At 39.5% G+C, this 26,642-nt stretch overlaps 1 protein-coding gene across 5 annotated transcripts in view; it reads left to right on the forward strand.

Moving 5' to 3' along the window:
- The window catches only part of epha5 (EPH receptor A5), a 47,565-nt gene extending 35,505 nt beyond the window's left edge, over positions 1–12,060 (forward strand). For 4 of the 5 annotated variants that reach the window (XM_029516595.1, XM_029516598.1, XM_029516599.1 and 1 more), the window contains 8 exons: positions 333–518; positions 1,727–1,788; positions 5,061–5,128; positions 5,224–5,365; positions 6,574–6,723; positions 9,679–9,872; positions 11,079–11,243; positions 11,836–12,060. In XM_029516595.1, the coding sequence (XP_029372455.1) occupies positions 333–518; positions 1,727–1,788; positions 5,061–5,128; positions 5,224–5,365; positions 6,574–6,723; positions 9,679–9,872; positions 11,079–11,243; positions 11,836–11,947 (1,079 nt within the window). In that variant the 3' untranslated portion in view covers positions 11,948–12,060. Of the gene's footprint in view, positions 1–332; positions 519–1,726; positions 1,789–5,060; positions 5,129–5,223; positions 5,366–6,573; positions 6,724–9,678; positions 9,907–11,078; positions 11,244–11,835 lie in introns of all 5 variants that reach the window. The other variant, XM_029516597.1, reaches the window with a different exon arrangement.
- Positions 12,061–26,642: the final 14,582 nt, after the last annotated feature.

Here is a 26,642-nt window from a genome sequence, read left to right on the forward strand (position 1 = left end):
TTAGGCCTTTCTTTAATGGTTCAAAGCAAAGCCAATGTGAACCGCATTACTTCCATTTGCACACTAGCCAGCCTTTTCAGCTCTTCACTTTCCAATAGCAAATCACTCAGATGCAGCACTGCTCAATTGATATTGTTTACCTTCTTGCTTTATAAAGACAGCACTGGAAAGCAACCATCACCACCACCTGCTCCCAGCAGGAAACGTCGTAGATATCCCCTTTCACAATGTCTTTCTTTGGGATTTTGGATTTTTTTTTTTTTTTCATCATTCAGCAAGCTTTGTAGGTTGAGGTGTTGAGGGCACCCTCAAGGTCTGTGTTTTTGCCTCAGGGGAGTTTGGCGAGGTGTGCAGCGGACCGCTGAGGCTGCCAGGAAAAAGGGAGATCCAGGTTGCCATAAAAACCTTGAAAGCAGGCTACACTGAGCAGCAGAGACGGGACTTTCTTTGGGAAGCTTCAATCATGGGCCAGTTCAACCATCCGAACATCATCCGCCTGGAGGGGGTGGTCACCAAGAGTGAGTCTTCAATGTTTCTGTGTCAAGTCTAATTTGACACTTAGGTTGTGAATCCAAAAAGGCACCCTGTAGGATTCGTAACAATTGTCGCAATGCATTACTGGGGCAACTCGTATGGCCGTTTTGCTGTGTAAATATTTGGGAAGCTCAAGCTCAACTTGTCAGGTTCAAGTCTCCAGTTCCTGCAGCCTTAAAGCTGCACTTTGTTGAGGTTTTTCAACATCCATCAGACTCAGCTATGTCTGATCAATCAGATTCAATGTGCTTGACAGCTGCAGCTGAGAGTTTTCAAGCACACATCTACTCATCGAGTTTTACTTTCAACTTTTTCCTGACTCACACATACAGTTGATATCATAATTCAAATGCTAATGTGAAACAGCAATATCATATTATTCAGAAATGTCCAATATGTTTAATTTGGCAATAAACAGCTCACACAGAAGAAAAGCATATGACTGCCTCACATCAGCTGGGCGTTTCATCCAAATCCAGAAGTAGTGCCGAATTAATTGGCATTTATTGGGTACATCACTTAGAAAGGCTCTCTAAGTCAAAGGTGAGAAAGAGAGCAACATTGATACTGACATATACTTAGTTTTCTGTTCATTAAATACACAAACTGAGTACAGTCTTCAACAACTGAAGTGCTACATTCAATAATTTTTGTAATTGTCCTTTTTGTTGATTGCTGTGGAAATCGTTCAAGTATTGAGTTGCATTGCATTAAACTTAGAGATGTTTATTTTCTATTAATCATTCAAAAAAATAAGCCTTCAAGCAACATATCAAATGAACATGAAAGCTTTTCTTTTAGTTCTTACAATTCTGATAATTTGTCATATAGAGTAATCTTTTAATTGATGAAATAATCTTAACATCAGTAAATTATGAAAACTAATGACTAGTACAGCTTACTTTGAAGATGGTGCAATTGGCACTTGAACTATTTGGAAAGATGAGACCTAAAAGAGGCCACATAGTTCTGAAGTCTTTGCATTGGAATTTATATTTATGCTTTTCAAATGTTATACATAGAGCACACTCGTTAAATCCAGACAATGTTATACTGTGTTAACATTTTTTGTATAATTGTGGATGCTTGTTTGAGTTTAAATAAACCACCGATGTGTTTATTGATGTGAATTGAAGTCATTCACTGAATGACTATTTTGTTCTTAAGTTTTTTCTCAAATTGTGCTTCTCAGGTAAGCCGGTGATGATAATTACTGAATACATGGAAAATGGATCACTGGATACATTTCTTAAGGTAGGATGGGGGGGTAAAAGAATACTTAAACTGGACATTTGGCTTCATTAAAAAGAAGTGAGTCAGCTTGCAAATGTAGATGAGTGTTGTGCTGAGTTCCTTCAGTGAGTGGTTAGGGTTAGACAAGAGTGGAGTGCAACCACTTACTGAAATGCCAAAGTGGGAGGACAATTTTCACAGAGGTGGAAAAACATTTAATCTTCTGGAGAGGAAAATACATTTTTCAGCGGCGTTTGTGTTTGGAGATTCACAACTTTGGGCAAAGAGGATCAGGATATGTCTTCCAACCCTGTCATTATTCCAATTCAGTTGTTCATCATTCTACATGATGGAGCAGAAGTTATCAAAACAACAGTATGCGATTGTTTTCAGTGTTTCTGAAAAATCTTGTTCCAGTGACATCGCTCAAGCGGAAAGCCAAGTTACATTATATTAAATATTGGGCGCAAGAATGAATGAGGCAAAATACACAAACGAGTTCAAATTTGTGTGTTTGTGTGTTTTAGATTTTAAAATTTCTAATTTTTAAATGTTGAGTAGTCCTATGTGAGAGTCACTTGGCAGAAAATATTAACAGTATTTTTTTTAACTGTAATGAAGAGGGAGGCTGGCAAGTCTCTGAACTAAGTGATTCCTCCCCTGAGTACTGTTCACTGGTTAGAATGTGAGTTGGACACAAGAGGCTTCCAACCGGAAGGAAATATTAAATAAAATACGGTCTTTGAGGTGCAAGATTGTGAAGTTTGTCAGAATAAAAGTTATGGAAGTTTGGGAAGATGGAAGGTGAGAACAATACAGTACACTTTGAGGGTCTAGACATGCTTGAAAGGCACTGCAGATGGAAAAGACCCCCCAAAAAAACTTGCACAGGATGTTCTCACTCGGCCCGTGTGGAATGAGAGGGTGATGTGAGACAAAAGATGGAGGAAGAAAGGATGAGATATGCTGTGTTGTCTGTAGAAAATGCTGACATGACTGTACTCTGCGCTTCGGGGAATGATCCTGGATGGCAAAGGGGAGGCAGGGGAGCTGGGAAACCATCAGGACAGAAAACCCTGCAAAGTAATTACATGGATGGCTGGTGTACTGAGACAGGTATAAATGACAGAGTCATGAAAAAAACCAGGGGCTGGACTGGCTCCTGGATTAAGCGTCACAGCTATGGACATTGCACCATAAGGATCATAATGCACATCTATGGCTTAACATCTCATTTCACGTGTAAGTGGGATGTTCTGCAGTGGATGGAAGAGAAAATTAGTCGTAGCATTGATGGAAATTGAGGTTGAAACCACAAGGAGAGGAGTGTATAACCATAGCTACAGTATGTGTTTCTCTTTGGAAATGCAGAAAAAGGAAGATTGGATAGTTTACACGTGGATTGGAAGGAGCTGAGGCTTAAACTAACAGTGAGAGCTGTCACTGGGAGAAAAGTAAGAAGGACCCCAGTGGAAGGATGGCATGCAAGAACGAGCAGCACTCTATATTTTACAGTTTTGTTTAGTTTTTGTTTTTTTTTTTGTGTGTGTAGATTGTACTGCCAATTTATTATTATTATTATCATTATTATTATTATTATTATTATTATTATTATTATTTTTAACAGTCATGCTTGACGGCTACATCCTGATTAATCTGGTTAAAGCTTCTTTATACAATAAGTGCACTTTGTTGAGTTTAGGAAAAGATGAAGTCACAAAGTTTTCCTTAAACTCTTAATGCATATGGGAGGGAGTCAGACAGTAGCTGTCCAACAACAGGCACTTGCAATGAATGTTGTACTAAAAGTTTTAAACTGTGGGCTGGCTGGTCGGCGTTGTGACTTGAATCAGGTTTTGCTTGTTTTTTCAAGAGGCTACCACCTGATCGGTATGCACCGGTGGAGAGAATCCAGAGTCTGTCCTTGGCAAACTACCTTTGCCCTAAGATAATGTTTTTGTTCTTTGTTTTTTGTTTTTTTTTTTTTTTTGGGAGAGGGGTATTGAAAGTCCTAATTAGGAATATAGAGGTATGGAAATTTGAAGGTCTCGTAAAAAAAAAAAAGGGTGAGTCAGAGCTAAAAGTGAACAAGTGAAAAAGTAGCCGTGACTTCCCGGAGGGAGTAACTACTGTGTTGTCGAAGAGACTGTGATTTCATAAAACATTGAGAGACTTAGGGCAGCAATAAGCCCTGATTTAAGTTCGCCTTCATTTCGGCTTGGGCCTATCCATAGGCCAGGAGCTCTATTGACAGGAACACATCTGAATGCATGAGAGGAATAACCTTCACTACAAGAGTGCTCAGGTGATACTAGAAAGCAAGAGCAATGATTGGATGACCATCATCGCTGATATTAGATTGAGGAAATAGCCGTCATTAGTGATAATTACCTGGAAATGATATTGCCAACAATTAGAAGTAAATGAGCGTTCGCGATGTAATGTGCTTACCATCAAAATCAGCCACTGACGCAAAACTGAAATAAAGTTTCTGGGTGCACATTGTTTTTATTGCAGTGTAGTGCAGGTTCCAGTAATAGTTTTTTTGGCTGCTGCCTGGCTCTCACGCTATAAGGCGACTGCACTTCTCACCAGAGCGTTCAGCCATTGTGGTGTCTGCAGCGACCTCACAGCAGAGGACGTACTCTACATATTCTCTCTTGTCCCTGTTAAGTGGGCTACACACCTTAAAGGCTAAACACTTAGTTGCATGATTTCAACTTCCAGGTTAAACCATCATTAAAGAAGCTATTTGCAAATGTTGCTGTTGCTGTGTAGCCAACATTACCATTAACAGCAATTCAAAAATAGAAGCAATACAGGGGGTTGTTTTCAACCAGTGGAGACAGCTCTTAATGAATGGATAACATTTCAGCCTGTGTAATGTTTCTTCTAGACTGATATGTAAACTCCTGATAATGCTGTTGCTCTAACCATAACATTGGCTGTAGCAAAAGCAAAACTTTGAAATGGGTTTTTTAAACTTCACTGACCAGTTGATGGGGACTGAGCCACATTTTCAGTAAAAATGTTTCACTTTTAATGTTAAACTGTGTGTTGATCATTATGGAACTAGTGCATACATAATTAGAATGCATTGACTGCTTCATATGCTTCATAATTTAAAGGGCATCATTGATCAGGAGCCATCATATACGATGTTATTGGCAGGCAACCAACCAAAACAGATGATATCAAATGTGAATCTAATTTCATCTCATTTTATTTTCAGAATATTATATTATTTTTATCTGATGTGCGGTATTTCATTCTCCTCTTTTTTCTTTTTTCAGAAAAATGATGGTCAGTTCACGGTGATTCAGCTGGTTGGTATGCTGCGTGGCATCGCTTCTGGCATGAGGTATGCATACAAGTCCACACAAACACACATGTATTACCGATCACATCTTTTAGGGCAAAGTTTTTAATCACCTTCATTGTGCTGATTGATTTCAGGTACCTGTCTGACATGGGCTATGTCCACCGCGATCTAGCAGCCCGTAACATTCTGGTCAACAGTAACCTCGTGTGTAAAGTGTCTGATTTTGGCTTGTCCCGAGTCCTGGAGGATGATCCAGAGGCAGCTTACACCACACGGGTAAGATTGCAAATGTTTCTTTGTGCTAACAGTGCAAGTAAGGAACATTTTCATTTTCATTTAAAGCGTTTTTAGCCATCGGATCTAGAGTGTCGTCACACACATAATAATGCATTCATTTTATGAATCAGGGTTATATTTTCCCTCAAATAATAGCTGATCGATCAACAAATTCCGATTCAGGACGAGATGGAGAGGAAAAGGAAGTCACATCTATAAGGCGTGCTGTTGTGTCTTTGAAGGCTTTTAATCTAGTGTGTATCTCTGTGTGCACAGCAATAGTGGTGTTTTAAGATTTGGATTAAGAATAGAAAACTGTCACACAACTGTGTCTCACTTAAACCAAATACACACATAAATTTTTGCATAAGGGCACGCACACGCATACACACAGACGGTAGCAGTGGGGTTTAAATTGAGCTTTGTGTCCCAAGCTGAGTGGAGTCCTGTCAACCAGAGATGGGCTGCTTCCTGCAGGAGGAAGGCCAATTAGTACTCGGCTCAGTTTCCACAACACTCAATTAGCACTGAGTCTTGCTGCCTTAGCGCCAAATATCCTGTCACTCACCTCTCACTGCCAGGCTATATCCCTTCTTACGCTCTCCCGCTCTCTCTCCCTCTTTGTCGCACTGCCTGGTTCTCTTTCCCTGACAGAGCAGTGAGAATAACATAATTTGCACCCTTCAAATAATCAGACCCTGAGATATCCTGCTGCTGTGTTCATCAATACTGCATCAAGCTAATTTCACTACTCATCAGCCGAAAACACATTTTCCTCTGGAACTCAGCAGTCATCCTGTGAACTTTGCTATCTCCGCAATGAAAGCGCAATAATGAAGACGGGGGAAAGGCAGAGAGGAATCTCAGGCCCCCCGACAGTTAAGGCAGGAAATTTGTAAAAGAAAGTGAAACTCGGTATCATGAATGTGTTCCTAAATTGGTGTTCATTAGTGTAATTGTGGGTAGGACCACATGTGGCAGAAGTGTCTCAATTAAGGTCTGCTCCTGGTTTCCCTTCTTGTGTAAGAAAATGTACAAATTTTGAATGGCTGCAGCTGTATTTATACGCCAGAAGGTCATTTGCAAGTGTGGCACTGAGCTGCTGTTGAGCTAAACATATCAAGGTTATTTATATCAAAGCTGCTAAACATGTGGAAAGCATTTCAGACCTCAGAGTTTACATTTATATGCCTTCTCTTTTGGGACAGGGCGGCAAAATTCCTATTCGCTGGACTGCTCCGGAGGCCATCGCATACAGGAAGTTCACTTCAGCCAGCGATGTGTGGAGTTACGGGATTGTCATGTGGGAGGTGATGTCATATGGAGAGAGACCCTACTGGGAGATGTCCAATCAAGATGTAAGTTTGATGTGACATTGTTATGGAAATCACTTTTTTCGCTCAGTAATTTTTGTGTCAGTTTATCGTGTTTTTATTTATTTGCAGTTCAACCAAAGGCAGCTTTGGAGGCTGTCCTGTTTGTTTAATACGGATCAAAACCAAGCTGTAGAAAAAACTAGGCTATTAGCTGTTATTACCTTGGAAGGCAGCTTGTTTCTTGGCTGAAACAAGTAACTGGACCGGTTGCCTGGGAACTGTCAGGGCACAAGTCTGTAATTTAAATGCACGAAAACATTCATTCACAACACTGACTGACAATAAATGCTAAGATTAAACTGGTAAATTTCTGAGCTCTTCAGAGCATTAAAGAATTTCCATATCATCTTCTGTTTTTGGGAGGTATGACTATGCATTCAAATTAACAATATGAGTAAATTAATGGGTTATATACATCCACAAATTAATGGCATAATATTGCTGCATTTGAATTTGCGTACAATGTCTTTAGTTGCATTGGCAGTATAAAATGTTTTGATCCCTGGGAAAACATTAAGAGGCATTGTAATATCAAAAGAGAAAACATCTAGGCAAATAATTCATGTTTAATATAGGGAGGCCTGTGGAGGAACCTATTATTACAAATTTATTACTGTATAGTGTGGGCCATAACAGTGAATGTAGGGAGTGAGGATGTACAGAAAGGTGTACATAAGCAAAAAGGTGAAACAGATGAATACGCATGAAAGGGCAGATCTAAGCAAAAATATGCAGCAGGGACAATAGCAAGTTTGCTTTAGCCATACATCACCTACAACTTTTAAAGGTTTATAGTTCATTTCTCCATTATTTAAGTACTTTTTGTTGTTGTTGTTTGGACAAAGGCAACATTGTATACGTATAAGTGGCTGTGTAGTGATAACAGGGTGGTAATAAGCATGAGTTAGGTCTTTTAGCAAGTACAGCAATGACCTCTCTGATTATCACAGTGGAAGTGAGGATGAGGGCGAAGAAGGGAGATGGAGAGAGTATCACCTCTTTCCAGGTGCAGCCTAGAGGTAATTTTAATGGAGAGATCTGCAATAGTGTCACATGGCGATGAGTGAGGCTGTATCAACACGCGTTCGCTTCCCACCTACAGGCGCACACACACACACACACACACACAAACATATGCACGCACAGCCCTACAGTGACCTCCTCATCCCCTTCTACAGACCCCTCCCTCCTCCTTTTGGTTATTAGGCTGTCTGTCTCGAGAAGGAGAGGAGAATGAGAGGGGAGAGAGAGGAGAAGGCGTTTGATGTTTAATTGAAAGCGTTATGCTGGATTTTCTCTGATCTGCGCAGGAAAGTGCAGGCTCTCACACTTTTTCCTAAGCTCTCTCCTTCTGTTACCTATTTCTCTCCCTTCCCTTTCTCACTCTCATCCTCCTTTTTATCTCTAAAAAATCCACCTCCTCCCTCTCTCAGGTCTCTCATTTTCTTTCTCTGATTTCGCCTTCACTGCCAGTCTCCCCCATGCAGTTCTTCTTCTCAGCATCCATCAATGATTCGATGCTGCGCTGCTCTCTTTGGTGTGCGTATGTGTGCTTTCATGCACGCATGTGTATTGGAGTGCCACCACTGCTGTCTTTTGTGTGAATTTGACAGAAGCAAAGGCTGTCATGAACTCAACAAATCAATTCCCTTCAGTGTCTCACACTGGCAGAACTAGGCTGAAAACTCAAGTCCCGCTTTCCGCTGCAGGGTCAGACGGAGCTTGGGTTTATTTATTATTCATCTAACTCAGACCCCCCTCCAAAAAAGAGCACCCCTGTGATTGAATGCTGCATTCTGTTACTTTAGGAAATGATTAACTAGCCTCTGCAGCATATCTAAATAAACAAATACAAATTTTTACTTTGTGGAGTTTCTTGATAATTTCATGGAAGTTAGTAGTTTAGGATTGGATAGAGAAGCATGAGCATCCCTAAATCAGAACCAGAATCCAGGTTCTCACTCTAGAAAACTCAACACTTCAAGAATGAAGCATGTCATCGTGTTTATGTAGAAAGTCAGTACACATTCGGGCATCAAAACGTAGTGTCCTCCCCACACACTGATCCACTTTCACAGTTGGCTGTCAGTGGTTGTCTTTTTAGTCCATCTTTAATTGTCATTCTGTCTCTAACAAATCAGATCAAGTCATCATTCACCATTAATCAAGACTCCAACGTTCACGTGATGCTGTTAAGTTTCAATGCTAAGAAGGTCCTCCTGGTCCTCACATTGGTGAATGACAGTGAGGACAACTGCAGCGTTGATGCTATGCTGTTGCTTGCTGTTGAAATAGAGCTAGGTTACCCCGCTTTGAGCATCGTTTTTAGCGGAGAGATGCTTTATGAGGTAGCTTTGTTGGTATGTTAACGCAGGTCACAACAGGTTGCTGATTTTAGATATCTTGATGTTTGCTTCATGTTTGTCAAGTGAAAGAATGTCAGTTTTATCTACTGTTTTTGGTGGATGTGGAGGTATGCCATTCTCTGATTATAGTTAAAATGAATGACTCTAAATGTATACATTAACAGCATAAAATCATGGTTTTTTATATATATATATATATATATATATATATATATATATATATATATAATTTGCATATAAAGCATGTATTTCTTTTACAGTATAACATTTTTTTAACTGTAAAGAGAGATGGTAAAAAGTTCTGTCAAAAAAAGACACAGAGACTAAATATCTAGGAGGAGCCTGTGATGGTGAAGCAGGCTCCTCTCAACGTGGGGAGTATCACTTCTCCAGCTAGTCTCCAGCTGCTGATCCTAACCCTTTCATACTCTGTGTAAATTGGTCACTATTTTCCTCCATCTCCCTCATTTCCTCTACTCCAAATCCAAAGCAAAGGATCTTTTGAACTGTCCTGAGGTGTTCTCCTCGTAGCTTTTAACAAAACTGTCTTCCACCTTTTGTCTATCTGCAGGTAATAAAAGCAATAGAGGAGAGCTATAGATTGCCGGGCCCTATGGACTGCCCCGAGGCACTGTACCACCTAATGATGGACTGCTGGCAGCGAGAACGCAGCAACCGCCCCAAGTTTGATGAGATTGTCTGTCTACTGGACAAACTCATTCGGAACCCCAGTTCATTAAAAAAGCTGGTCAACTCTTCACACAGGTGGGACCTCTGGGTTTGTTTTTTTTGTTTGTTTGTTTGTTTATTTGTTTGTTTGTTCTTTTTGTTGTTGTTGTTGTTGTTGAGAAAGTGTCTATAATCGATGATGATGTTGACTATGACCATACAAACTGCCACGTTTGGATCTAACCGAGTCGACAGTTATTTGTGAAAAGGAATATAAATATTCACTTAAATATGTTGTTTTCTTTTTTTTTCTTTTTTTTCTTTTCAAGGAGACGCCAAGTGTCGGCCAAGAAAATGATCCTTTTTACAATATTTTTTTCTGGCTTGAGAATGCATTGTGTTTCCAATCGGCACATTCTTTAAGTGAATTAAACCCAGCTCTGCAGGCTAATAGACACGTCACCGTTTGGTGTGTGGCAACCTAATTATATCAGGATGGACATATACAAGCAGAGAAATGAATGTGCGAAGTTTGAATTTCTTAGTGTTACTCATTACTCTGAATTGTATATTGTGGAGTGCCCTTTGATAGTCGTAACATTTGGAACATCCAGTTAGCGTTTCCACACTATATACATTTACTGCATTAGGGTATAATGGCTTTAAATTGCTTTAAGTGCTGTGAAGCAGACATTTAGTCAAACACCTTCATTACCTTATTTTCTTTCCAGAGATTATGAAATAATGTGTGGCAGTTTGTCTTCTCTCTCTCCCTATCACTTGTGTGCGCACACACACACACACACCGACACGCACAGAGGAATCCACTTAATGATTCATTGCCATATCTAACAGCCCACACAATAACATATGACGGTTAGCCAGATTAAAGGGACACCAACAGTCCTCCGCCCACATGACAGTCCATTGTAACTATAGCATGGAGAATGCTGTTAACTAGCATGAACATTCCTGGTTGATAGCATGGAGAGCTCTGTTTTCTGGCACGAAGAGTGAGCTGAATGGCAAAGACTTTTGAGTGGACTGCATTTTCAACTTTGCATGATGGTGCATAATTAGCATTATGAGGCCTCATTGGCAGCTGTCAGGAGCTAAGCATGAGCTTCAAAAAGCAGTGTAACTCACAGTGGATCCCGTTCATTTACATGAATGATAACGATGTGAAACACACCAACGACCACGGACACTGTTTAATGAAATATATGTATAAATCTTGTGCATTAATTTCTACTCATTTCTCTCTCCCCCCCCTCCCTCTCCCGCCCGCTCTCCACATAACAGGGTTTCCAACCTATTAGTGGAGCATGCCAGTGTTGAAGGGGACTGCAGCACTCGGACTCAGACAGTAGGGGAATGGCTGGACTCCATCAAGATGGGCCGTTACACTGAGCTCTTCATGGAAGGAGGATACTCGTCCCTGGAAACAGTGGCCCAGATGACATCAGAGTAAGGCCACCGAAATATGTCTCAAGCACTGCAACTTTTATTCATGCTAATGATTGGTTGCATCCACAAAACCTGGTATGCAGACAAGGACTTACCCAGACTGACCAAAACTCTGTAAAATAACTTGACTCAGACTAAAATTGAAACTATCAAACATCCATTGAAGCTTTAAGGATATTCCCCTTATGCAAAACTAAGCTCATTACTAAGATATTTTTTTATTTAGAGAAGTGAAAAATATCATATCTGAAAGTTGCGAAGGTCAGGGTAAAATAAGAATGACAAATTTAGCACAGGATTATAAAAAAAAAAAAAAAAAAAGCCGCTCGATCGCTGAAAAGTCTGCATGACTTATGTGTATCAATTTAGAGCATGACAGCATAACCGTTTTAGAGCGCCTTTGTTTATCTTCTTTAATCTGCCTGTGAGAACTTAGACAAGTGAGCATACAAATAGAACCTATCTGGAAGCAAGTTTGCAGATAAGAAATTCATTTGAGAGCAGCTATACATTTCAGTATTTGGCAGATGACAGCTTGATAACTAATGGCCCATTGTTTGTCTTTTTTATTTATCTTTTTTATTTTTTTCAGGGATTTACGGAGAGTAGGTGTGAATCTGGCTGGACATCAGAAAAAAATCATCACAAACATTCAGGAGATGAGAGTCCATATGAACAGCACCAACTCTACAGTAAACATCTGATGCATTTGTACAGGCATACACACACGCACGCACACACACACACACAGACACACACACACACACACACACACATAGTATATGGACCTAGTATGTGACGATTTACTGTTGGACCTAGAACGGCTTAGCACTTTCTGTGGACAAGGACACCCTTTGTTTATGGATCTGATCAGGAGGATCCACATTTCTGTGGCCCTTGTGTGGAGTTTGGTGGTGGTGTCACTGGGGATATTTGACATTGCAGCGCTAAAACCAAACTGAACTGAGTGGTGCTACACGGAGGAAAAGATGGTGGTGAGACAAATGAACTTCAATGCATTAAACTCAAGCAAAGACTTTTCAGTTTAATTATTACATCTGTGTGAATCTTGGGAATCCTGATATCTCGCGCACTGTTCAGATTCTCTCACATTACGCGCAAAACATAGACACATCTGCAAGAGAGGGCAACGAGCACTTTTTGACTGTTTCACAAACATGGGAGTTTCATGCAGCGGGCTGAGATTTTTCAGCCTGTCTCAGGAGATCTGAGCCCAGTGGATCTGAACAGGACTGGCTTATTAAGTACAATTTTTTTTTTTTTTTTTTTCTCGCCTGACTGAATTCAACACCACTCTGTCAGTGTATACATGTAATAATGCTCAATAGCAAATTCTTCATTCGCTTAAAATGTTTGCTTTTCCATGTTGAAGTGCTTTTACGCTTTGTTTTTGACCTGTCATAGGCTGGTCTTCATGCCACAAGACTGGCGTGATCTAGCTAAGAAACTCACAGAAGGTCCAGACTATTCAGCATCATATACTTTGTTGTCTTCCGAATCAATGCAAGACAAGAGTACATAATGCAGCCTTCACTGTATGAAGAGGCTTAGATTTAAAAATGTGGGTCTTTTTGAGCTTATAGGAAGAGGGTGAAAAGATGCTAGGTTTTAGGCTCAGAGATACTCTACATCTGTTCTGGCTGAATGTATAGCACTATAAGGAGTACAACACTCAGTTGCAGCATCGAAACGTTGTAGTTTGATATGTAAATGCTGCCAGATACGGAAAGAATGTGACAGTAGAACCATTCAGCTCTTTAAAACCAGCTTCTGAATGAAGGTGCATGTGTATATAAGATTCAGCAGGCCTTCTGTCAATGACTTCTGTAAATCTTTATTAATCTCCATTAAGATCTTCATGGGTTCCCACAGAACCCAGTCAAACCATATACTTGATGCTTCACTCAAGTTTTAATGGAACTGTCAATCTGATTCTGAGGAACCTTCAAGCAGGTTTAACATGGTTTGATTTGTCAGCGTCACTTAGCCGAACAGAACTGTTCATTGAGATTCAACTGGACTCTTTCTTTGGATATTATTGCATCCATCGCCCAGACAGGTGAACCCTCACTAAGATTCTGATGAACCTTCATTCAGATTATAATGGGCAACATTACGCATCCATTTTGGACAGTCACACAGGTTCTAATGGAAATATCACATCATGTTTAGTAGGATTGGCAAACTATTCAATCCAGTAGAAGTTCAAATCCAAGACAGTTCAGTCGATCCTGATGGAAACTGTGCTCAAGTAATGAGGGGACTTCTCATGAAAGGGATTGTCCAGGTTCTGGTGGGACCATTTTCTGATATTCCAATGGAACCTTCACTCAGATTCTGAAGAAACCTCAACTGAGAATCCAACGCAGCCTTCACTCACGAGTGCACGCAACTTCATGGAGCCTTCACTTCGAACCAACAACCTTCAGGTACCGCAAAACCCTCAATCAGTTCACCATGCTGCAGAATCTGCCTGCCCCACGCACCTGCCACACCACAATAAACCTCACAGGACTGTTGAAATAAGGAGGCAATATTGATTAACTTGATAATCATTTATTTATTTATACTTGTTTAAAAAGCAAAAATGATGTAGACAGTTTGTGTTTCCTCATAATACTCTCTTGGACTACTGAGCGGCTCTGCCCACGTCTTTCATGTATATAATGTATTATATATTTAAAGCAGGGAGCATCGTTCTTCTGTCTACCATCATGTGGACAAGTTGGTATTGATCAAGCATCTCAGAGTAGTATACATTAGTAAATAGTAACAAATATTCTAAATCAGCATCCCTGTTACTTAGTCATGGGCCACAGTCAGGTGGGGGCAACCAGCACATCTATCTCCGGCTAAGACGGCCAACTGGGTATGCAGACAGTTCAAATATTCATATTATGTTGTTGTCGATTGTGTTTTATTTCACGTTTTGGTGAAACACCTAGAAATATTTTCAACAGGCCTCTCTGAAAGCAGGAGGGATTGGTTTTTGAGTCTCCAGTGTGTTGTATGGTTTCAAGTTATACAATGATGTCAATGATCAAGCCCTTGCTTTACTTCTCTTTGGTATGGTATGTTACACATTACTACTCAGTGCTTTATTGCAAAAACCTGACCCTTTTCACTATTGTGTTCACCTAAAGAGGGAACAGTTCTTACTATATATATATATCCTCTTTTCAGATCACATGCTAATATTTTTTCTTGTTTATACAGAGTACTGGTATTGCTATGGCATAAGAGTGGCAATGAAATGAGATTGTAAAGTTAGTTTTGTAAAGGATGGTATCACCTGACTATGAAAAGCATAGCGAAGCACACAAGAAGAATGTAAGGTTTTAAAGGGGTATTTCACTTTTTGTGGAGAACATGTTTGCCTTTTAAATACTCAGGCGCCCCTCTGTGCCCGAGCAGAGTTGAAGCGAGCGGCCTGCAAGTCGCCTAGGTTGGCGCTCAAGCTTTTCCACAGGGCGTCAAAATCAAGATCGTACTTCTTGAGCGCTTGCATGAAGAACGGCAGTGGAAAATAGTCACAGTTGATCATCTTTATGGGTTTTTAAAAGTCAAGATGTTCCAACAAAGCAAAAGTTTGATTGACTGATAAATATCTGCATAGTCTCTTCAGTCCGCATTTATCACTTTGGAACTTTGAAGTGTGTTGTTTTGCACCTTTTGAAACCACACATTTATTTATTTATTTATTTATTTCTATTCAAGCAAAACTTATTTTTGACCTGAGATACATTTTTTTTGGCAGTGAAACCTCTGCATGTGGACTTTTGCGACTATGCAGATTTGTAATTTTGGGAAATAATGCGTCAATAACATGGTGCATTTTTTTGATAGTCGGCAATATAAGGCATGTACAGTGAAAGTAACTGGACTGGATGCTTTTAATTTACTACCCAGCATGTTTTCAATTAAAGTTCCCTCAGTCATATGACACCACAGGCATTTGATGAAGTTCCACAATGTTTTGATCCCTCCCCAAACCCCATATTATTGGCTTTTTGACAACTACCATTTTCAGTTGGACTTTTTAACCTGGGGCATGAACAATTGGTGAAAAGTACACCCTTATAAGTGCCTCTCATCTTTCGAGCGCCGTTATTTCCCTCCCAGCCAAAATTGCCATGCCCCTGTTGTGCCCCAACTTTCTACGGTATGTATTTATTTTCGCCACCACTATCTACAGGCAATAAGAAGAATGTCAGACAATGTGTATGTTGGAACTAATTTAATTTGCACTTTATGACAAATCTGTTGCCCTTTTGTTTGGCTAAAATGTCTATAAATGACTCTTACATGTCAAAGTTTTTCTTAACAAACCTATAATTAATGTGTTCGCTGATGTTGATTATATCACTACATATTCTCAATGCTTCCCATGATGTAAAATTTAACGGCTAAGCACAAGGCATTGGTCATATTTTTGAAAACAAATCAAGGCTTATCTATCTTGTGTGCGCGCGCGTGTGTATGTGTGTGTGCGCGCGCGTGTGCGTGCGTGCGTGTGTATGTGTACATATATACACATACATACCTGAAAAACTAAAGCATCACTGATGTAGAGCACCATTTCCTCGTGTCCAACACAACTTTACACCTTTAGAATGCAAGCACAAGGTTTTACAAGAATCTTTACAGACAGTGAGTAGATGATGCGATTTCGTTCAACAGGTCACTAGCACGAGCCCTCAATGTCGAGCAGCTTTCAGTCAGATCTTTGTCTTGACAGTGTGTGTGGAATTGCAGCATTACCACTGATGAGTGAAAGGCATTTGGACAAAAATGTATTGATATATAACATTTTTACAGGCATGGTTTTGACGCAATTGTCATTTAGCAGGAAGAAATAAAGCACAGCAAACCAGCTGTGAGCTGGAATTACCTCAACCATGACAGTGGTTGTGTGTATGAAGGAATCAATTTTATGATGTCAAATTAAATAACATAAGACTTTTGCTTTAGTATTTCAACAAACAACTTTGTTCTCCGAAATTGACTTTCTGGAGTTAATCTAATTTATTAACACATACACACACACAAAGAAAATTTCATTTGCACACATTTGTTTGTTTTTTTTTTTTTGTTGTTGAAATTGGCACCTGAGAGCATTTAACTGGAATCTAGCAAATGCACAATAGCAATACATCTTACCTGAGCTGAAGAATATTTTTGAGGGTTTCAGATACTTAGATAATATATATATCATACATATATCTTTCTTTTTTTAGGGGGGGGGGGCAGTTGAATTATAAACTCTGAGAGCAACTGTGCAGATACTGTCAACTCTACAAGACTTTGTACATCAAGAGTCTTGTCCTTTGTTGCCCCAGGATGTTTGGAATAAGTTTGAACTGTTTTGACATTTTTAGCCAACATCTCCATTAAAACGACAGCTAATGAGGCGTGCGGGTGTTGTTAATATTGTGTGCCATTTGACAAACCACACTGAGGCAAATAAACTCTTTCATTAAAAGTAAATTTTCAAATGCAAATTTTTCAGTGGGAGACATACTTCTTACTAATGGCCTCGCCCACTTTGAAACTGTACAGTTAACTTCTCAGGAAGTGGTAAATAGGTACATTCATTTGGGACATAAGATGTGATCTTAGGGGGGGAAATGGGCAGTTTTCAGTCAAAGTGTCAACATACAACAGCAGGTATGTAGTTATTAGGTTTTTCCCCAAGTCAAAGACAATGATCGCTTCATCAATAACTCACACATAACGTTTTAAACAATTGAATAACTGTTTTGTGATTCATTGAAGGCACAGTAAAGATACTTAGCTATTAATGTGCTATTGGTTTGTCTTTGAGACTGTCATGTATTATGTTTGTGTTGATGTTTTTGTAGTGTGTTACCAAATTCTATATTTTTTCAATAAAACCTTTTAAAATATCAACTCTGATATCAGGTTTTCATTGTCTGATTACCCAAGATGCACAGTGCATTATTTTCTTGAATGCACATTTAGCCAGAAGTTGAAATCCCAATCATTGCAAAGTAATCTCTTAACTTCTTTGTCCAGCATCTTAATGAGAATGACAGTAGTGCATGATTTTGATGAATTACCATGAAATTTGGTTCAACCGATCCTCAGGCTGAACTGAAATAACTTTAGTGATGCACTAATTTTGTTTTTCAAATCTCCTACAGGTATCAGGTCAATAGTCCTATACCTTAAATGACTATATTTGCATATATTTACTGGCAAAACAATATTGCAATTAGTTACATTTGTACTGTGGAGCTAATTAGCACTGATAGTGACACTGGTACATGCTACCTCCACCAGACAGCCATACACCTGTGCTTGAGTCCGAAATGCAAAAACCTTTCACGTTCTCCTGCCTACTGTGAATATGCTACCAATATAAATGCCTGTGTTATGTGGAAATACACAACTTAAATGCTGCCAAAGTCAGCAGGAAGCATTTACTGCTGAGATCATTTAGTGTTAAAAAGCCATAAACGTGTATAAACACATCTCCACCTGGCTCGAGCTGACACCTGCCCTTGACACGTCAATGAATAATGCTCAGACCTCTTGATGCTGGTGCTAGTTGGCAAATGTTGGCATTTAAACACATTGAAAATAATTGTCAGCATCTGCAACACAACAAAAATGTGAGCTTGCTGGCATATCTGCATGTGGACATTGGCCTGTTGGAAGGAACAATTGTCAGAAGCAAACTTACATTTTCAATATTAGGAGGAAATTAAATTTATCTCCATTAGTAAACATTTAATCTGTACAGCAGCATACTCATCTTCAGTTAATAAACCAAACTACACGCTGGGAACTTTAGTGTAATGTACTGTGTACGAATTTGTTATTTGTTTTTGTCTGTGTTCATATCCCTTGGTTGGCTCTACTTAATGAGCTACTTTAGCCAAACAATTTAATTGCTAAAAGATGTTTCCCAGCAATGCAATTAGACGTGGTTTATTGGTTGAGATACCAATTGTCAGAGTAACAAGGGAGCTAGTTAGCAGTTTTTCTGTTTGTCCTGATAGAGAGAGGGAGGGAGGAATAGACGGAGACAGATGGGCTAAATGACACACAAGAAACACACGAAAGTTAGACTAAAAGGCACTGTTCTCATCCTCATGCCAAGCTATATGGTAAAACTCCCTGTCAGTGGTGCATTGTTGCTGAGTAAAAGTAGAGTACAGTTCACTGCAGGGTTACAGCGGGGTTCTGTAAAATGCATGATGTTTGAAAGGCAGATGATGCAAGGCCCAGCAATAGTGTGTCTGTCACATGGAGGGGAATCAGTTGATGATGTCAGCAGCTTGTGTATTTGAGGAATCACCTTTTATATATAAAAAAAAAAAGACGCAATAAAGTGAGAGCTTTGCTTAGCGTGTTATAAAAGGCAATACCTGGTTTTGTTTTCAGGAAATATACACAGAAGTGAACATTCATTAGTATTTTTCTTTTTTTTTTTACTTATAAAAGAAAACCATCTGCTTAATCCCGTGTGTGTAATACATAAAAAAATAACTGTTAATCTTTCACACATCTTTCCATGATATGCTCAGTAACCTTGAATCTTGTGTGAAGGTGATGCTCGGTTCTTCGGCTGCTACAGTGGTTTGTATGTAAATATAATCACTGAATTTTTTAGTTATTTATTTATTTATTTGAGAGAGAGAGAGAGAGAGAGAGAGAGAGAGAGAGAGAGAGAGAGTGTGTGTGTGTGTGTGTGTGATGATGTCCAATAAGGCCTATCTGATCTCTGGAGGAATCCATTGCCTTCATGGCTCAAGGTGATTACTACACTGACACACACATAAAGTGTATGAAGGTGAAATTAGCCATCAAACCATGAGCGTGGCTATTACCAAAACCTCTGTATCAGCGGCTTGAAGAAAAGAGCTGTAGGGGGTGTGTGCTTGTGTGTGTGTGTTGAGATTGCATTGGGGCCATACTCCCAGTGGTGCTGACTGGGATTGTTCTTGGATGGATGGACAGGTTTCTGGCTTCGGGCTAGCCCGACTGTCTCTCTTAATGTATGGATGCATGTCTTCACATACCCACCTTCATGTTTTGCTCTCTTTGCGTTCACCGCCTCCATCTGCTCCACTGTTATACACTTGTACGGTACATCTTCATATCCGCATGCCATTCAGTTTGTGACTTTATTAGGTCCTCCCTGTCTGGCTTTTCTGTTTGCCTTTACATCTCCCTCCCAGTCTGCCACTCTTTACGCTCTCACTGTGTATTAGACTGTCACTGTGTCAGTCTAAAGTCAGGTGTCCCAGGGCACACTAAAGTAATTTTCTTTTGAAGAGGTGTCAGTGGTCGAGGCATCCCAAGGGTCATTTGAAAATCATTGCAGAAACACCTCTTTAATCATTGTGAATGACCTTCAGCAAAACCTTCGCTGTCAGTTTAGGTGCAATTTCATGGGTGTCTGGGAATCTATGGGTTTTTGTGTAAGCATGATTGAATGTGGGCTTGTCTCTAAGTACAAGGAGGCATTTCTCTGTCTTGGAGTTGATGTTACTTTTTACAGAGGATGTTTTCATTTTTAGTTTCTTAATTTGAAGGAAAAGAGCCCAATAGCGAAGGAGAGCAGGAAGCGCTCTGAAGTTATTTACAGATGCTGGTGATGAGTGTTTACAATGCTAGTGCTTTTATGAAGCTGCCTTTTAAAAAAGTGCCGTAACCTGTACGGACAACTGTAAGCTTTATGGCATCACAGGAACCTCACACTGTCACCGTGTTTTCCTAAATAGGAATCATTCACAGAGCTGAAATAGATTCTGTGCTCTCATACTGTGTCAATTATTATGGAGAAGCCCATTAATGCTATTTCCTCAACAAAAAAAATCTTCATCGTAATGTATATTAATGAATTACACAGTTCTTATCACTTTATATAGCCTAAAATGACTCACAATAGTATTGCTATTAGAAAAATATTTACTTATTTTACAAAGTTTGCATTTACATTTCAAAATTAAAATCTCAACAATTTCATTCACATATATTTAGACATACAGGTTTTACATGTCCATCCTGTTGTCATACATGAAGTAAGTAGATGGCGTATTCAGAGTGGTCAGTTTTTAGTGTGAAATGTTGTAATCATCATTTCAGGCCACTGCAGCACAGCTCTGTTAGATTTGAGACAACATTAACCTGTCTGAATTTGTTCACTACGTCGGGGACTATGTGGTGCGCACTTACCACACGTTGCAATCACAAGAGTATGCAAATTGAGGCACAAAATGTTTATGTAACATGTTCACGGAAGCAAATGATGAGGTGAAGGAGGAGATGAAGCATCTCGGAAGTTTAATATCAGAATCGTCCACTTTCCATCTATTAATATTAAAGAGTTTTTGCATGGGTAGGTTCAGTGGAATGATATTGATATATATTAAAATTTTCACTTTTAATGGAAAAAAAAAACAAACATTTTATTTCATATGCTCCTTAAATCATTTTTATTCTCAGGTCCAGTTGCTAGCTGTTTAGGTTGTATTTTCTTTTTTTAAATCACTTTTCATGCAGATGAGACCTCCAGCTGCATGTGGACAGATAAAGCTGTTGTCCCTCCTTGCAGCAGCCACCCTCAACACCCATTAAACTGTTACTAGAGGTCTGACCCAGACCAAATAAGCGTCTGGTAAATAGCCTTATCCATTCTGCTACTGATCCGAGAAGCCTGCCATGAGAGGGCTGTGTGATGTCAAGTAGCTGGCAAGGACACACATTCACAGACACACACACACACAGAAAGAGAGAGAGAGAGAGAGAGAGAGAGAGAAACCTCGCTACCAGTAGCAGAATGACTTGTCTTTGTGTAGAACTGGAGATAACACAACATACACGCACTGGTTTCCCGCTCTGTCTGTCTCTCTCTCTCTCGCTGTCTCCTTCATAGAAAGGCAGCCAGAGGGGCGTATTTGTCACTTGCCCAGATGTTTTTCCAAGGTCCTTTATTCGAAGCAGTCAATCACGTGAGCAAAAATGTCCCTAATGTGAAATCCCTCGGGTGCAATGGCTCTATGTGTGTGTTTAAGTTCGTGTTAGAGCATCCATGCATGTGTGCATGGAAGGTCGGTCAAGGTGAGATGAGAATTAAGTTAACCTGAGACACTGGGATATATTAATCACGACTACAATACATTGCACACACACTGCAATTTACAGAAACGCACACACACATTCACATACAGTAGCCATTTCTCTGGCCTAATGAGACCTGTCAGTATGGCACGCACACACGTATACACACATATACATGCACAGATGTTCACTGGCTTCACTGGGCACATTCTCTTTGTTCCTGTTTTCTCCATAAAAACAGAATTGCTGCTTCTTTATCTAACACAAGTCCATTTGAATGTTCACAGACCCATTTACATTTCTAGTGATGAAATCAATTGCAATGACCTCATGAAAATGCATATCCAATGATAGTGAGTAAAGAAATAATTATTGCTAATATGTCTTTTTTTTTAAGACCCAGAATAATTTAATATGTATTCATAGTGTGTATTTTTTTAAATAGATAGTAATATCTCAATGTCTTTTTTTTTTTTATTTTGCATAAAATTACCTGGCAACACCTTTGATTCAACAGCGCTGACTTTACTCGACGAACAAGTTTTTGGTGGGGGTGAACACTCCATGAGAAGTTATAACGGACACAGGTCTACAGCTGTGAGATAATACTTTACATGAAGTGATCATAGAGGAGCAGTGCAAAAAAAAAAAAAAAGAAAAGAGCAGCAAAAACTAAAGAGAAAGATAAAAAGGATTTGAAGAGTTTCACATCAGAGGTTTGTGAGCCCCCTCATCCTTGTTCCATAATGAAGAGGTGCTGCCTGCCTACTGAACTGTCTCTTCTGATAATTATTTTGACATTGCCAACTGAGAGCTGGATGGGAATTATCCTCCACAGCGTCTGCTCGCCATACATTTGCTTCAATCAGCCCCACCATGCATGGATATGTTTGAGCGTGCACAGTGCCTGAGTACAACATGTGTTGAGGATAACATGTTACTTTCTGCTGTAATAATGATGCAGGATTCAGTTCAATAATCATATAACACTTACTGAACATATTCTGAAATGCAGTTTCACCGTATTATTTATTAAAATATAAAGGAATGGTCTTACTGCTCTCCCTGCTAAATGAATTGGTATAATAACCTAAAATGACCCTAGCACACTTGTTTTGTTATGCAGCAGAAATATACTGTGACGAGTGGTGTCGATTATTTGGTAAGGAGTAAGGCAGCTAAGCAACAGAGCAGTGGTTGGAGTGCTGCAGAGTCACCGTGTCCTGGATGCAGGATCTTCTGGTTAAGCATGTGAGGAAGAAAATTCACTAAAACACGGGGCTGAGAGCTTCATTAGAGATGCTGTCTCCTCTACATCAGAGCAGCTTCAACACTGCTGCTTCTGCATGCTAAACCACACAAGATTGTTTATTAACCTTATCCCTCAGAGTGAGGTTTGCACAGTTCACCTACTCATAATTCTGACTGGGTCTAACATGTTGCATACGCAAATGCAAAGCGGCAACAACCCACAGTGAAAAAGTCCTGAGGGAGTGGAGGGGGAATATGTTCCTCTCAGTGTGATCAAGTGATTTGCGAAGTTAAAAATCTTGTGTTTTGACATGCACATTGCCATTTTGAGTAATTAATCTGTTCATTTTCATCATTTGAGACATTTAAATCTGCATATTCAACACATGAATAACTAATTCAATTCATTTTAGTTTAGAGCTGCTTAATTAAATACAGTGGAGTGCAGTAGGTCAATGTCTGTTCATTATAATCCAATCAGTTCACAGTTGATTCCACGTCATATCACGAGATAACAAAATATTTGATCCCAGAAAGTGTTGGTATTGAAAATAATTTTCAGTTTTGGGGTCACTGAAAATCCTTCCCCTTACAATAAAGTGGAAACATCGGAGGATAATTCCAGCACTTCTCATAGAGAAGTCAAATTTGTGGATTTCCTCAAATATGTATAAACTGGAGATAATGGCTGAGGAAATATCATGGTGTTTGTAAAAAACAGCCCATTTGTCTTCATATTCACTGTGCTCTGCATAGACAAACTAATGACTGCAATGCATCACCTGGATATTGCATTTCAATATAAAAATGTGTTGTTGTTTTTTTTTCTTTCTTTCTCTCTCTGTGAGTGTGTGTGTGCGTGTCTACGATTTGATTATGTGACAGATTTTCTTCCACAGCCAGTCTCCCTCTATATCTGCTGCACAATTGTTAATATAACGTGTAATGTATCATACATGTGTGATGAAACGACTCACATTTAAACCTAATTTCTTTGGATTTTGGACGAGCATTCACTTTGAATTGTGGGGTATGCTCACTGGCTAATTCGCATGTCTATCACATCATGTGACGTGGGAAAAAATGAATGTGTGATGAGCTGACATACTAATTATGCCACTTTAACATCTGATCATGAGTGTTCAGAAATCAGCGTTGTCTTTTTCGATATTTAAAGGCTGTGGCAAACACCGTCCATGTAGCAGATACTTTCAGTCTTAAGTTTTGTGAGATCAACATCTGAAAGTCTGACACCGCAGGAATTTAAAAGACGTTAAAGGCTTTATTAACTTTCCCAAAAGCAGGTAATGCTTTTGTTGGTTAGTTTGTTTGGAAGCAGAGTTACACAAAGATCACTGAACCAACCTCCCCCAAACTCAGCGAGACGATGGGGCGTGGGCCGAGGCAGAACACGTTTAAATTTAATGTTGGTTCACATCATTCACTGGTGAAAACACATCCCTATCCACATTCACAATACTCTTGGATGAAACTGAAAGTTCATGTTCATGTTCAAGCAGCAAGAAACCATCTTAACTGTTATCTGAGTATTTTACTAGGTTCATTCGTTGATCCTCTTCATTATACAATATTTAAACCTCCTCACAAATATCCCCTCGCTCTTCTGTTATTGCATCCTTTGCCTCTCTCACCACAATTGGTGTCAAGGCCCCATTTAAATCTACCACAGGGTAGATATATATACATATTCCCATTAATTTGAATGGGAAAGTGTGTCCAACCTTTTGACTTGTTCTGTATATCTCTTCAACTGATGATTTCAACAACAGTCTTTATTAAATAACTTTCCTGATTGAAATTGGAAAGTTATTATGTTATATGGGTTAAGAAAAATTCCTAAAGTAAAAAAAAAATCTATAGCTAATGCAAAATAGTTACAAATGATCATAAATCTTCAAAGGAGTGTTTCTTAGACTGACCTTTCTCTACCAGTAGTGCTCATTTATGTATGTAATAGGTCATTATTAAGTCATGTTCCTAAAACGACTATTGATTTTATCCCACAGTGATCGTGCCGTGGGCCTTGACTAAATGACACATAGGGAAATGTGAGCGAAGTTTCTACAAAGACTATCCTTACAGATGATCAGTCATAATTCTCTGTGATGAATGACTTTACTTTTGCTGATCACCTTCTGCCTTTCCCTTAGTGATGCTCCCCTCAAGCTATTTTCATATTATTTTGTACGCTCAATGAGTGTCTGAGTCTGAATGGATAAGGAATGAAATACATTTTAGAGCAGATTTCAATTGTCACGCTGTTCTTTAACATCTGCCTGACAGGAAAGAAATTCTGACAGCTTGACCTCATTCAGTTCTGTTGGTTTTCTCTCATGTTGTTGCATTCTACTGTAGTCAATTTTTTAATATGTTCATTAAATACATGAGTATGTGTGTATGCATTTGTGTGTGAACCCTTTTAGCTCGCTGTCAGACCCTCTGAAAGTGTGTGTCGTAATACATTCAAGTCCATTAATGCCTGGGAATGAAACAGAATCTGGAAAAGTGCACACACCCAGATGCATGCATGCACACACACACACACACACACACACACACACGTCCACGCACATACACACACATTTTCAGAACACTGTATGTCTCTGATAGCTTCTATTATCTAGGTCTCCCTCCTGGCTGCACATCAAACATGGATGAGCTCCAACCATAAAAGGCTCCATTTTCCTTTGATTTATACAAGGAATAAAAATCGGAAAGGTGAAAAGTCCAAACCATGCATATTTTATCAGCTCGCTGACACCAAAGGCAAGACGGAACACATTTTAACATAGAGCAAAACTTAAAATAGACCATGATAGGACCAAAAACAGGAGCTGCAATCTTGAACCTTCTGACCTCTTTGGCCAGTGGTCTTCTAAACTTTGGCTATTTAAACTGGGGATACAATACATGCAACTGAAGTGTAGACTTCAGTAAACATGCCAAGGCCCGAGGCCCTGTTTGCCTTATTCGTTGTTAAAGACATTGATGGTTACAGATCAGTGTTCTAGTATTGAGAGCCATCGTATATGTGTTGCTGTGGTGTTTCTACATATAGTTACTACAGAAGAGAGGGAGGGAAGGTGGGGGATGGGTGCTATGGGCATGTGGTGGTCTTAATACATCTTCTCATGATGTGTGGGCCAACCGCTGGTGATTAGGTGAAATAATGAGTTGCCACAGTAGCTGTAGCTTATCACGCTAACGAGTCTGTTTCCTGTCTGAGAATCACACAATGGCCCAAAATTAGAGGAGGTGTATTTTTAAATCATGAAATACAAAAAAAAAAAAGAAAAAAAACTAACTGCTACCCACCGTTAGTTAGTTGAGAATTATTTTGTGTGGTTTAATCCCATGGTGTTCTGTTTTTGTATCCTCAAAATGATAGAAGGTAGGTTAAGCCTCATGTTTATACATTTACATAACTGATCGTTTATATTCTATCAGTAAATCTTCAGTTGCGTGTGCTGAATCATCCCTGAAGAATTCATATATGGGCTATTTAACCATCAAAAATGCAACAGCTGGTTCCTTTTCCTCCATATAGCGAATGCTTTCAGTAAAATTGCACAGATGCTGCTCGTCCTACTCAACGCCAGACATGTCCACTTCTCTTTTGCTTTTGTTGGCGCACCCCGGACCTCTTCGCCATTACAAACACCCCACTGCTATTCATCCATCTGCCCTCCCTCTTTCCCTCCACACCTCTATTTCTTTCCATAAATCGCTCTATATGTAGCTCCACTCCCATTCCAACTCATCTCATCCCTCCTTCCTGTCTCCTCTTGTTCCCACTCCCCCACCCCCTCCCCTTCTTCGCCATCCATCCATCCTGTCTGAATAATGCAGCGGCCATGCAGCTGCACTGCCATTGTCTCTGTTTCAATGTTAATGTTGTGTCCTTGTCACAGTTATTGGGTCACTATCATCCATCACAGCTAATCATTGTCATACAGATACATGGACAAACAATACACATTATGGAGAACAAAGGCGCTAGCATGTTGGGACAAA

Source organism: Echeneis naucrates, chromosome 12 (genome assembly GCF_900963305.1).
Source record: "Echeneis naucrates chromosome 12, fEcheNa1.1, whole genome shotgun sequence".
NCBI classification, from domain to species: Eukaryota; Metazoa; Chordata; class Actinopteri; order Carangiformes; family Echeneidae; genus Echeneis; species Echeneis naucrates.